The following is a 15,356-nucleotide window of genomic DNA, read 5'->3' as shown; positions in this document are numbered from 1 at the left end:
CTTGGGCGTGGACAGCAGGGTTTTTTCCGCCAATTTATCTGGGGTTTTCATCCCGCAAGCAGGCAAACCGGCCCCGTGAACACACAGTGATACAGCCAAGAATACTTCGAGGAACAGGAGTGACCATTCTACTCTCGTATTTCGGTTACGAAATCCAAGCATGCTTGGAAGGTTGTTGGCCTTACAGGCCTGTTAAAGCCATTGGGATAGATAGATAGAACTGGTAAAATTCCAACGGAACAAGAGACGCCTTTTTGGTATTCAGGTTGTTTTTCTAAGATTCTTCTGATGTCGTTCCGGGAGAAAGCCACGGGAAGCATGCAATGTTCAAGGTAGAGAAAGGGGTGATTTCCATTGTTCCGGAGTTCAACGAGAACAATGATACCAGATCAGCTTTCAAGATGATGTTGAAATTTAATGCGAAAGAGGTAGAAGCACAGATGGATTAAAGTTACACACAACAGCTTTTGCAAGGGACCAGAAGGCACTACCATCAGAACATGTGAGTTTCCCACATTTAGTCCTTTCAAAGTCAGAATTGCCTCCGTTAATGATGGTCTTGTGTGTTGTCGGCTCATGTGTAAGCTGCGAATGAAGTTGGAATTTTTGTTCTCATGACACTCGTAATAAGCCGTTTCCTTTTCTTGGACAGCTCAGGCACATTTTTTTTTGAAAAACTATGGCATGGATACCGGAGGGGGATCCTAAACGGAGTGGGGAATGAACGGATTTAATTCAACGCAGATAATTTCCGTAACAAGATCAGACAGGTATCTGGATTTGGAAGGAAACAGTAGCTTGATAATGGAAAAGAGAAGTCAAAATCTCGATGTTCCCACTTGGTATTGTAGCGATAGAAGAAATAAGGTTATGAATAGTGAGGGGAACAGCGTTCCACTAGAGATGGCACTCGGATGAAATTGTGATATGAAATACCAAGAAGAGTGGTCACCTCAACAGTGTACCTGGAAATAGAAAACTGGTTAAGAAAAATACAGTGTTGGATGAGCGAAGAGGATTGTCAGGAATTTTGGTCGAGAGATGAATGATTTCTTTCAGATCATTGCTTACAGCTAATATCCTGCCTTTTTTTCCTGCTTGCTCAGTAGAAATTGGAAAGAGTTGTGGACATTAAAGTCAAGGAAGATGACTTCACTGTTAAGGTTTGGACTGTAGGAAATCAAGTTTCAAAGACAAAAATTCAAAGAGGTCAGAATGATTTTCAAAAGTGTGGGAACCGTAGAGGCAATACATGAATGATACATAATGAAGCAAGGAAATCTCAAGTCATACAAAGTGAAAAAAAAAAAAAAAGGAAAGATTCTAGGAATATCGGAACGCACGAAAACAAGTACTACTTTCCTGGCGGAAGTAATGCAGGGTGCAATTTATACAGTTGGCATGGGCTGTTGTTGTGACAGAGATCTGTACTTCGGCCAGATACAGAAGATCGGATAGATTATTTAGGTTTATGTTTATATTATGAATATTGGTAAAGAGAATATAAAAAAATGATAAGATTTGTGATATTTTCAATTTTGAGGTATTTTTTATATTTTAACTGCAGTTACACTATATTTATTTAGGTTTACAGTCTTGTTAATATTGCAAACGTGAAGATAAAAAGAGAACAGCAATATACTTTGAGGAGATAGACTCTTAGACAGATTGCAATAACATGTCAAGACAAACATGGCCTCGACAGTACCTTTCGCAAACGATTATACACCCTTGAGCCACAGCCTGGCAGAAAGATTATGCGCCAGCATAACGAAGTCTCGCAAGCGCTTTACCATATGGTTCTGTATCATACACTATTTTGGCTTCCAGCCTACTGAACTGCTTCTACTGCAATGTCTTCAAAGATTGGGAAGGTTCTGAATCTCCACAGTAATGTTTGGCATGTCCTTGCAGAGTATCATAAAACTACATGTTAGAAGCTTGGGGAGAAGAAACCAGAATCTCCTGCTCTGGAAATTAACATCAGTGATCATCTATGACCTAGAAGGTCTGGTTGGCATTTTTCCCAAGTAGGGTGGCGGCGGTATCCTTCTACAGTGGAGATGCTGGATCTCCAGAGCCCCTTTGATGGAAACAGGCTTCACCTCGAGGGCAAGGTTGACTTGACAACGCAGAGACTAGTTACTGCGCACCAGCCTAAATTAGTGTATCGAAGCAGGTCAAGCAAAAAATGCCACGTATCGCAAATCTGTCTCAGGCTTAAAACGAAAAGTCTAATTTTTCTCTCCACGACGAAATATTTCATAAAACATTCCTAATGTTTAATCGATGCAAAGTCCACAATGCTCATCAAGGAAGACTTAGCAACATTATCGCCAGGTATGAATGAAATTATCCCAGGTTTCCTTCATACACTCATAAATCTATATTACCATTGAGCATGTTATTTATGACACTGTATAGAAACATGATATTGTCTAACAATGCTAAACCCAGGAAATGAGAAAGAATTATTATTATTGACGGATATTCTAAAATAAGATTAATTATATGTTATCAAATGCACATATGATTAACATAACATACCTGCAGTAGTTGGTTTAAGAGCATTGCTATAAGTTTATGGAGAATGGCTCCGTTTATATTATCAGAGAGCTCTAATAACGAGGTCAGTTGGCATCGTAAGTTCTTTAATATAGACATCAGGCACTCAGAATTAGTAGCCATCTTGATCAGTACTTGAAGATTCACTTCCACTTTCGACACTCTTGCTTCATATCCCTCCCCTAGAAAGAATATTTATACTTAAAAAGTAAGGTATGATTGAAAATAAAGATAATTATGATTTAATAAAGATAAGTATGAGTTAATTTCAGCAAAATTAATAGTAATCTCATATCCACGAGTAACATGAAACAATCATGCATGGACTCGGGTTTGTTTTAGATAGGGCAATCCCTCTATTAATGCGCCTAATGCATTCTTTAAACTTGGTGTATTAATCGAAAACGCATTAATCAAATATAATAACCCATGGGAAAAAGTATAATTGATTCCTTAAATTTCTTATTTAATCCTTAATTTTTTATAAAAGAATTAGGATGTGTCTCGTGGCATAATTAAAAAACCGTGAAAATGAAAACCATGAAACTGAAAGACAATCAAACATATTCAGAATATATGAATGATAGGAGAATAATATGAATTTATTATTCTACTTCTTAACAAGGAATTGAGCTAACGTAGTTTGGAGGGCATTCTGTTTATTTTTGATACAACTGAACGGTATGGCCCTATTACCTCTTCCACTCTTCTGCAAATTTTACTGCTGCTCTCTTCATCAGGGTCACTCTAAGCATTGCTGCTTAAAAACTTCGATTGTACGAAAAATGTTTTCAAATTGTTTCTGTGAAAATGTATTTTGGCTGACTTCAATCGTTAAATTTTCTTCATATTTTTCATAATCTTCTCGCTGTGTATCATATATTTAGCACGTCATAATCACTCAATTCCTTAGAAAGAGATTTCATTAGCTCTTGGATGCTATCATTGTCAATCTCATCAAAACCCAGTTCATGCGTGATGTTGGAAATTTCCTCAGCAACATTATCCATTTCATTTGAAAAGCCTCTAAAATCATTTCACAATGTGGAAGAATGTGCTTCCAAATGACTCGCACTTTTCTAGCAGCAATTTCATTCGACTTTGCGACTTTATAATCAGGCTGATATTTTTGATTTGGCCAGAAAAATCTTAGAAGGCATTAGCTTCCAAAAAAAAAAAAGCTTGGTTTCATCGACATTAAATATTTGTTGGTCACAATCCCCCTCCCCCCTTCGTCCACAATTTTCTTCAAAATCTCTGGATAATTTGCGGTCACCTCCTTATCTGCACTTGCAGCTTCGCCTGTGAATAGAACATTATGTAGGCCATTTCTCTTTTTGAAACACTCAAACCACCCAACATTAGCGTGGAATTCTTCTTTTCCATCATTGATAGCCTTTTCTTTCAAAGAGACTTAATGCTTTTGATTTAATAAGTAAGTGCTTAGCGGGATCCGTTATTGGTTACAATCTTCGATCCATGTACAAAGAAGGCTTTCTAATTCAATCATTATAATACTTTGATTTCGAGTGATCTGCATGCATGATGAACTTGAAGCAACCTTACCTCTCTTTGTATTCAGCAGCTTTTTCTTAAAATTGTCTTATAGTTGGTTCACTCATTTTGAGTTCTTGTCCTATCTTTGCTCTGGACTCGCCTTGTTCATTTTTCTTTATTTCAAGTTTTACTTCCAATGAAATTACTTTACGAATCTTTTTCACACTTCCACGTTTTGCTCACCAATTCTTTAAGGAAAACAATTGCAAAGGAGCCACGATATATGATCAGCAAAATGCTATGAAATTAGCAGACGACATAAGTTTTGGCGGTAAATTTGGAACATTTCATCCTGGTGAGTGATTTTTTTAAAAAATAATTAACCATAAAAAATGTATAGATAGAAAATTTTTAAACTCTGTAACATTTATTTTTAAGATGTATATAGGCGTACTAATCGAATTTTAGAGGCGCATTAATTGCATTTGTGTATAGAAAAAAAAATGACGCACTAATTGAAAACGCACTAATCCGAGCTATGTTAATCGAGAGATTGCTGTATAATGATTTACAGCAGTTTTGACACTAATTTTGTTTGTGTTGATTAGTAAATTCTGTTATTTGTCACAAGTATCTGTTTACTTCATAGTAAAATCTTTACTGATTTGCGTTTCCAGAAGCAAAAAAAAAAGCTTTTTCTTTTTTTTTTCAATTGATACTATGTTCTCAAAACATTTGCAACTCATTAGTTCTTAAAATATCAAGTTTTATACAGAAAATGAATAAGATGTCTATCACCACTGGAAATAATAATACCCGCGATCATTTTTTCAAGAAAGATGTTTAGTTCGCAAGAGCAGCAAGCTGTCGTTGAGCTACATTCAGTTGAATCAGTGGTCTGCTCCATAGTTGAAAGCTATGTTTTTTGACTTATCAAAAACGAACCATTTATAGCAAAAGTCCTTCCATATTAAAGCGATATAAAATAAATGAATGAATAAATAAATAAATAAAGCTCCTTTCCCAAAACGATCCTTACAAGAACTGAAAATGTGGCATTGGAGCTTTAATATAGCATACATAGCAGCTCTGGTTGGTCAAGTGAAAAGGATCTCCTATATGTATAAATATTATAGAATATTGGTAAATACATGTTGATTATAAAGAATATTTTCCCCACAAGTATTTTTTGATATTTTTTACTATGGCTTAAATAAACTTTTATATAGGAAACAAATTCACATCTGTCTGAATGAATGAGTTCCATATTTAAAACTGATTGCGAACCGAATCAAAACACCCAACTTGGCCTTAATACCAAGTAGCGAAGAATATTTTTTCCGCTTCTATATTTGCTTAAGTGCATTTTTTCAGTGCCTATTATTCCAAACCTTTTTTTTAAATTGTCAATAAGTAGGATACTGCTCAGTAATTTTACAGGAAAGTCTCATTAAACTTTCACCAAACTCCTTTCATAGCCATAATGGTTCGTGATAAAAGAGCGAATGATCGATACTGTTTGTTCAGAAGGAAAAGAGCGGAAAGGTCTACCCCTGGGAATATATAATGCTACATTTTAAAATCAATACCCGCTATAACTTAAAATTTAAGCAGAAATAAAAGTAGATCACGGTCTTAGTAAACATCTGCAGATCTCATGAGCGTAGAGTTTGAAAGCTCCCAAAAGACAGTTTAGTTACATGGGATTATTCATTATCCATGAATGCCACATTCATAGTGTTCAAACTATTCTAATGAAAAGATAATTTTGGTAGCTTCTTATATTATTTTAACGCATGAATAATAATAATAATAATAATAATAAATTCATTTAAATACACTTAAAGGAAAGAAATATAGTGTAAAAAATTTGCTGCAGGGATTTCATATGGTCAACGTCGAAAAAGAATTTTATAATTAATTAAATAAGAATAATTATCATCATCTTTATAAATTATCGTGCACTAAGGAGATCGGCGTGCCCTATTGATCCAGAAGCCGTGATGGTGGAAAATTAAGGCGAGGCCAGGGTCACCGTTTGTGAAACCAAAAATATTCGTATACTTTATAGAGAAAAATTAAGGATCGTAATGAAATCGACAAGATCAGAAAACATGAAAACGATTCGGAATCCTTAAAACAACGAGATTGATAACATGAAATGTCCAGTTCCATTTTATCTTCAATTGCTGCCTGGTTGACCGAGTGGTTCACGTATCCGCCCGCCTACCAACAGGCTGTGGGTTCAAATCCCGTTGTACGCATGGATGTTGTGACTGTCTCCATCTGAGAGATGAATTTCATCGTCCAGCGTGAGACCAAAGTTTAATGTCTGGATAAGTGAAATAGCAATTCTAGTAGACCAAAAATGGAGGATAATAACACTTAGATTGAAAACACAGAGATTATTTAAGTAAGAGGGTTTTATTCGTGTGTGCACCTGAAGAGGAAAAAGAGGAGGGAAATTTATTCTATAAAGAACTACAACAATAAGTTAAGAGACATCCAAAAAATGATTGCATCAGCAATTATATAGTGGTTATAATTATAAAAATTATGTAAAGAATCAGAAATTGAGTCGCTACATATAAAATAATTAGTGTTTTCTTTTTACTCCTAGTGTTTTAGTCTTTTCACACATTTAATTCCTCCAATCATTAGTCGCTTTCTAATAAACATTGTTTCTGTCTTATGACTTTGCTATAGTCATAAGACTTCATGCATGGAGCTGTTTTTTATTGCTCACAGCCAGCATTAACTATTTTTTTAAATACTAAAACAGGAATAGTTGTTGATAAACATCCAACTGAAGTTAAACTCGAACTTACTAAACGAACAAAAATCACCCAACTTCTCGACCTCCTCATTCATCTTATCTACCTTTGTTCTTCAGAAAATTCTTCTTGGCAAATTTTCCCCAAGGAATTATATCAAATGTGTTCTCCTTAACCACTTTCCCACCCATTTATATTGAATACCGTATTAAGTCTTGACCACTATCTATTTAACGGAAAATTTGATTTATTAGAAGAACTGTGAAAGAGAAAGAAAAAATTCATCAATAAAGAAGATAACCTCTACGATTTAATTTCTGCAAGAGAGGAGTAAACGAAATTTAAAAGGGATCTCACGAGTTGCAAAATCAAAAGTGCAGATAACGAGTGTTGACATTGACCAAGAACAAAGGAAAAAAATTATAACTGAAGTCCTGGCCTGTTTGAGTTGTTAGGAAGAAATACATATATAACAGAAAACGTCGCTTAAAAATTTGGAAAAATAAGCGGAGGCAGTAAAACATCATACAGAAGATATCCATGGACGAAAGACGATAGGCTGCAAGCTCGTAAAACAACAAAAAGAGTTTTTTAGCTTCCTAAATGTTTCGCACTGTCTGGAAGAATGTTAGAAATAAGCTTCCTTTGTAGTTTATCAAGGGCTTAATAAATATTATTTACAGGTGACCTCAACTTTTAAACAATTTAGAATAATTAAAAAAATCGTTAGGTATACATTTCTTGTGCTCATGCACAAGAAATTAATGTTATCAAAGGTAGGTCCTTCATATCTCTTCATTACTAAGGTTTGAACTGACGCTTTTATTTCGCTAATACGCTTACAATCACATTTTATGTCATAATGATAAATAAACCGTAGGTTATAGTGCTCCAATGAATAAAAACTTAAATATTTCATTTATAAACTGAGGGAGCAACATGAACCGAAGGTTCAGGATACCATATTCAAAATATTATACAAGTATCTGAATCCTTGTAAAACTTTCATTTTCTACACAGTCCGTTTCACATGTGCTGATAACTCCGTTTATAGGGGTTAAATTACATACATATTTATAAATCAAAAGAAATTTTGATTTATAAATAAAAATCAAATTGGTTATCAAAATATAATTTTGATAACCAGTGATGTTAGTATTAGCTGATTAGTGTTATGCATATCGTGCCAGTCGCACTTAAGTTGGTTGATTATGACTACTAATTGCTTGGGCTAATTAACTTAAGTCTAAAGCTTAAATAGGAATAAAATGCCTAAAAATTTCCCGAGAGCTCAGCAGCATACATAAGCTCCGGTCTTTGGTAGGAGTATTCCAACTACCAAAGTCGATCCTAAGTTGGCGTATCCGAAAAGCTAATGTCGTTCAAAATGATTCTGAATAACTTTATTTGTAAGATTAACTACTTTTGAAGTACTTAAAAACAAAGAATAGAAACACTGCAACTTTGTGTGGAATAAATACTGAATTCATTATACGTCACGAGTGCGTCGTGCTTAATTAGCACAAGAAAAATCGACAAAAAGATATGAACAAAACTTCATATTTTTGAGAATGCGAACATTACCTACGGTACAATGATGACAATACTTTCAAGTAATTTCATAGAATTTCAAAGATAAGACAGTGCATGAAAGATATTTTAGAAATAAACGAACTAGGATGGAGAGGCTTTGGAATCACATAGTGAGCAAGTTAAAACCTCCATTGCGAACTGCGGATCGATATGAAATACTGTGTTCAGGATCTGACGAAAAACATGAAAGAGGAGTGGCACTTACTAGACTTAGTGAATAGAACGCCTAGAAGCGAATAATAATGGCGAGATTATATTCAAGATGTGTTAAATTTTTCCAAAGGAAATGAAGAAGGTAATAGATCAGTATGTAATGAAATATGTGGTCAAAGAAATTAAAATGAGGATTTTCTGATAGCATTTTGTGAAATAAATAATGTTGTGATAGGAAGAAGCTTATTTAAAGATAAAAACAACACCAGATGGTAAAATCAAAAGGCAAATTTCTCACATTGCAGTCAAGTGTGAATTTAAAAGTTCACTCTTAGATGTTAAAACAAGGTGAACAACATAAACCAGAGTAATGTAAGAGCAACAGCCTAAAAAAACTGTTGGTCTATAATAAGCCAAAAGGCTATTTTACCGGCGACATAAGTTAAGTTAAAGGGAGATGATAAATCCCGTTTTATTTTAATAGCCGGGTACGAAACTCGGATTGAAATCCATCGAATCCGTAGAGTTTCATGCCGAAAAAACTATCGGCGAGCCCAAGTGTAAGTGATCACTTGGGTAGTACAACACCAGGGTAACTCCAAGCAAAGGTGGAGCAAGCTCTGTAGTAATAACAATATAGGAGTACACCAGTTTAGCAATTCTATAGTAGAGGTATAGGTAAGTTCGGTTCACTTAAACCTTGATATTCCAGGTCTACCTACTCAGTGATGAGACCTCAAAAAAGGGTTGAAACCGGTCTGGGTAGTGACCTCTTCTCATAATGTAAAACAGTATATATACATCTCTTAGGAGCTCTGTTTTACATTATGAGAGAATATTAAGGTTAGTGACAGAGCTTTCTCCACCTTTGCTTGGAGTTGCCCTGGTGTTGTACTACCCAAGTAATCACTTACACTTGGGCTCGCCAATAGTTTTTTCGACATGAAACTCTATGGATTCGATGGATTTCGATCCGAGTTTCGTACCCGGCTATTAAAATAAAACGGGATTTACCATCTCCCTTTAACTTAAACTGTTGGTCTGTTTTATCATCATGTCTTCGCACATGATTAAAGGAAAGTGGAGCAGTGGGAGGGAGGCAATTCAGAAAAGCAGCGTCCATGAAAATACTTATAAAAAAAGACGTAATGAAGTGACGCGTGTGAGTCGGTGATAGAGAGGGAGGGGAGAGAGAGAGAGGGGAGAGAGAGAGGGGGAGAGAGAGAGAGAGAGAGAGAGAGAGAGAATCAAGCATTCTGATGGAAGATGTAGGTACTCCATCTCGTATGTGAGACCAATAATCTAAGGTCGGGCAGATTTGAGATTTAGAATGCATTTTGGCGGCATTAAAACTCACCAGGTTTATCCTCACTCTACTTGAGAATGACATCGAGATCGGTGTTTAGCACTTTGATTATAGCGGATTTTGAAGTCTGAATAACCTGAGTACTGCAAGGATTTGATAATGAGAAAGAGGAACGGTACTGTCTTCAACAACGATGATCTGCTCTCTCTCTCTCTCTCTCTGACAACCAATAGGATCAGTTGTCAGAGAAAGAGAGAGAGAGAGAGAGAGAGAGCAGATCATCGTTGTAGGAGGGAGTGTGTAGTTGAAAGAACAGAGCTCTGAGGTACACAAGGTGAACACTGATTAGAAAGTCTGATAAGAGGAAATTATCCTCCATGACCCACATGAACAACCACAGAGGGCGCTGACGATCCACTAACAAATGGTAGGAAGAATACCATAGGATGGTAAGAAGGCCATGATAAGAAGGACACGATCAAATGACTTGGAAATATGAAGAGTGACTACTTGGGTTTCTCTAAACATTTCTATGGTTTATGCTCAAAGGTGAGTAAGGTTAGCTAGGAAATCTACTGCGGAGAGAAAATGGCAGAAAGTATACTGCATCTTGCTAATCAGTATTTAGTATATCCCCAGGTAATAATAATAATAAGCATAGCAATTAATTAACGAAGATAAAATTTTAAAAAATCCAGAAATATATTTTGGTACATTACAAGTAAAATATCATAATAAATAGCTACGGTTAAGTTTGTAATACAAAAGAAGGAAGGTTGATCCAACTAATAGATGAAGACAAACCTTGTGCTCAATGTTTTCCTTTGGAATATGTCAAACGAGCATCAGAACATACGCAATTTACAAATATTGCATATATTCCACAATCGTCTAGATAGTATGAGGATCTACAAACCGCCAAAAGTTGTAAGCGAAGATATATCAATACTTAAAAATAGAAATATCTAACCGGAAGCACTGGAAGCAAGAAATCTTTATCCCTTCTTTCCATCGGTTTTTCAAAGAAAATCCACTGGAATTAGAAGATTATCTGAGGTGGTGCCCTAATCTAAATGGATAGATTTAGGATTACATTAAGCACATATTACTATTGTATTCCTAAATACATATTTTTGTTATGAATGATGTAATTATAATTACACCTCAATATGATAAAAAGTGATGTGACTTCTAAATATTTTCCTATTGGTGATATAAACAGCCACATCAAGAAGATGAAAACGACCAAAAAAAATCTGATTTTGAATTAATGTTCTAAGGTCCTACAAGTCAGTAGGTTCCATTCAGCCAAGATTAATCCCATAATAGCTGGAATCATACCAAAGAGAAATGTTAAAGATGTGAACTTCGGAAGTTTGGTTATACTATTCGTAAACTCACCCTTTCCATACGGAAATTGGTAACCAACTTTCAGTGGGATTAGTTCGAAAAATAAGAATCATAAGGATTGAAAAAAAGACGCTACACTCAGATGAATCCAGACCAGATCTATATTTTATTGAATACTAGCAGATCTAGAAAATGAAAACAATAACACGAAGCATGAATCTTGACAGCGCAGTGAGACGTCCATCATGTTCCACGGTCAGTGTACAATATGCAAAGGGAGAAAAGATGAGAAATAATAATAATAATATAGGGTATGATCAAATAACAAAGCATAGATTCTAATCTACTGATATTTCTAGGAATGATCAAATGCACCACATAAAAAAGCAAATATTTCAGTTGCTACAACGTTACACTGGAAGATCCTGCTCAAGAGAAGACTCAACCCGTCTTAGACCGAAGAGAAGAAGAAGAAGAGACAACATTACACTTTAACCACAAATATGGCTACTGCTTTCAATTTGAAAATTCATTGTTTACTAAGCTACATGCCTTCAAATAGAGATTATTGAAGAATAATATATACCATTCAGCCGATATATTGGTGTATTAAAATTATGATTAATGGCTATCATTTCGGTGATTCTATTACTTCTAATACATTGTTATGGTTTGTGAAACATGGAACTGACGTCAGCCATAATCTTTGTGCTCGAATTCATATTTAAACAGTATACTCAATAAACTCAATATACTCCAAACTAGATACCAAATATATGGAGATATTTTAACTATATAACAAATATGACTGGGAATAAGATTATTCTCAGTTTAGAGTAATGTTTTAAACAACAGAAAGAAGTTCACTACGATCAGAAAATCAAATATTCAAAGCACAATAAAATGGTTCAATACATGCGTCTCATCCAGCAGCTGTGTTATTATCTGATTAATCTCTCTATTACATATTTTTGCAACTGTTAATTCACCGTTGGAACTTCCGTAAACAATCTATTAGTCGAGTACAGTACCCAGCAAATTAAACCATCACAAATCTTAACATTCCTTTCTGAAGATAACATCGCCATAATGAATGCTGCTACTTCAATAACTCTTATTAATGCCAAGAGCCACTTCGCAGTAATAAGAGTTGACAAGATTGACGGTGTTAACCCAGCAAGCTGCGAATCTTTTGAGAATTCTCAAGGACTTGGCAACCGTTGCAACCTTTGCAGTGTCATGCTAGAATCGCAGAGAGTAACCAGCAGCAGACAACTATATCCATGATTCATTTTTCATATTGTTCCTGCCACTAGCGTGGGTGCTACTCCATTATTTTGAAAACACCTGATGTAATATCCTTCACAGTGATAAAGGAAAGTGGCACTTATTAAACTGACATGCATCACATCATGCTAGTCCATTTCTTTTCACACATTATTGAATAATTAGATTACTTTCGGTTCTTTCAATCTCGTTGTTACATTGCCTTGTATTAAGAGCCTGCAAAATCCACATTCCATAAGAATGATGTATACCTCTCAGCCGAGATATTATGAGTATTAAAATTTTAAGTTATGGCTCTCATTTCGTCGAATTTATTAATTGTTTTAAATTTTTGAAGTTAGATAATGATAAGACTAATATATTTCATTAAAAACTGACAAATTTAGGGATAGGTGGATTCATATGCTCTGATTTTTCTTAAGGTTCCCTAAGAAAAATTTGATTCCTTAAGCAAATCAGAGCATTTGGATTTCCTGTTCTCTTAAGAAAATGCATATACACTATATAAACCCTTGCTATCCTTCAAGAATAATTAGATATTAGGTTTCCTATAATTAATTTAGATCATGATCTGGAACAAATTTCATTTCCAACATACTTGTCTTTAAGCCAAGCTCAGCTCATGCTGTTTGGCGCTATAACAGAGCCAACTGGTATGATTTCTCTAATTCCTCTCTTTCTAAAACTGGCTGGAGAGCACACGTAATCAACAGCCGTCATATATTGATCTCAAAGACTCAGTTGCTTCGGCCGTAATTTCAATCAAGAAAACAACATTTTGATCCCCCCCCCCTGTAGAACAGTTTTCACAGTCCATTAACAGTCTTGCTGGTCAGTATCATTCTAGATAGCCCCTTGACAATGGACGATTTTCACAGTTGAATTTCAGGCGCAAAAGTCAAGTAATTAAGTAAGTGAATACTTCAAATACATCAGGCTACCTATCGTCCAAACTATCAAAAGGATTGTATACTTACCTCTATATACTCTATAGGGAACAGAAAAATATTAAGTCACACATTAGAATTAACATACCTATTTTGCTTACAATGTATATTCTGCTTAATCTCACGCAGTTAGATATTTCGAAAATCCCGTTCTGCAGAACAAACATGGAATATTTTCAAGCAACTTCAGGCCGCCAGTAAGCCAGGTGATGGTCTCACACCGGGCGATGAAATCCAACTGACACCTGAAGGCATTCATACAAAACATCATATCCAGGTGCAATTCGAACTTTATGGTTCTGCTAGGGTACAGACACAATAATCACTTGATCAACGAGTATGAAGGCAAATGTGAAGTCACTTTCTTACAAATGTGATGAAATATAATATTTGTAATCATATACAGTATACGGACATTCATTCATTTGGAAAGACCTAGATTTTCCATCAAGAAAGAACTTTTTTTATGAATTTCAATCAAGAATGAATTAGTCAGTCTAAAGTGCTGATGCAGAGATTTTTTTTTATTTCCAGAAACTTTTTTCCTCCTCACTCCCCCCACCAAAAAAAGAAAAAAGAAAAAAAAAAGACCACATGTGAGTTCAAGTTTTATCATTTTATACTCAGAATGGTGTATTGTTGGTATAACTGGTCTCTGCGATTTGTATATTCTATAAATATTTCCAGGGAAAATGTTCATCCGAAACAGCATCAATAAATCCCCCACTCTGCTAAGCCCATTGAAACACGTACAGCTGCCGCCCAACATCCTTTCACAGTACATCTTGAAACCCACAGAACAACAACATAAACGGTATCAACAACAACATATACGGTACTAACGTACTATAGGTTGACCAGCAAACCTCTCGTATATAAAAAACATTTAAAAAAATGAACTAAAATAATTTCGAAATAATCGTCATATTTTACACATAGATATGATTCAAGTGAAGCGAAAATCGAAACAGCTGAATAAAGTTGAAAAAATTCCAAATAGATGAACTGAATTTCAGTACAAAATCCATCCGGCCGAGAAAGAACCTCGGGTAAACGCAAGTTCTTCCTTAATCGGATAGATATATTAATATAGTTTAGATATTAAGATATATAAAGATATATATTAAATATATTAATAAGTATAGTAATGTTAATAAGTTCAAAATTAATAAGTTAATAAGTATATTAATGTTAATAAATTAATTAAATACGTTAATAAGTATATTAACAATTCATCTTCTCATGAATGCAAAATAAAAATAACAGAATCAAAATAATCGCAAACAGAAACTAAATATTTTGCAGCATGCGCTTAAACTTCATTCATATTTAAAACATTATTTTTATTTAAACGAAAAACTTTTTCGATTTTTCCTTCGCAAAGATTTTCTCCGCCTTCGGTAAACTTATTAACTTTAGATTACCAGTGACGTTAGCTGAATACGTCATCAGAGACACAACCACCGGTGTGACGCATGGAGATAGTCGACCGACGTCAAGTGAAAAGTATGTGCACTGAAGTCGCTAAAAATAAGAAAATACAGCAAGCGCGGTTTTCTGTGTGTGTTGCACGAAATGAAAATCCACGGAACACAAAAAGGTTTCCTGGGGGCACTTGTAAAGGTCATACATTATCTCTTTTCGACAAAGTTCACACGGAGGATTCCTTACAAGTGCATTGGTCGTTTTGTGGCTATCATTCTCATAGGGATACATTGGAGTTACTATGATAACACTAAAACACCGTAAAGATGCAGAGACGGGAGCGGGAAAACATCAATCACAAACAGATGGATGGCAAGATATATTATTCTGTAAATATTATAAATAACATCGATAAGTATGTTTTCGCTGACAAGAACGTATCTTTTTTATGAAACATAT

At 34.9% G+C, this 15,356-nt stretch overlaps 1 protein-coding gene across 1 annotated transcript in view; it reads right to left on the bottom strand.

The window, feature by feature from the left end:
• The window catches only part of LOC150106422 (uncharacterized), a 766,385-nt gene that overhangs the window by 709,089 nt on the left and 41,940 nt on the right, over window positions 1-15,356 (bottom strand). Inside the window, exon 4 of the mRNA XM_090392993.1 lies at window positions 2,548-2,747. Coding sequence (XP_090249119.1) covers window positions 2,548-2,747 — 200 coding nt within the window. The remainder of the gene's footprint in view (window positions 1-2,547; window positions 2,748-15,356) is intronic.

The sequence above is a fragment of the Typopeltis vanoorti genome, chromosome 5 (genome assembly GCF_054136105.1).
Source record: "Typopeltis vanoorti isolate ZY-2024b chromosome 5, IOZ_Tvanoo_1.0, whole genome shotgun sequence".
Classification (NCBI taxonomy): domain Eukaryota; kingdom Metazoa; phylum Arthropoda; class Arachnida; order Uropygi; family Thelyphonidae; genus Typopeltis; species Typopeltis vanoorti.
This window is presented reverse-complemented; position numbering and strand designations above follow the sequence as displayed.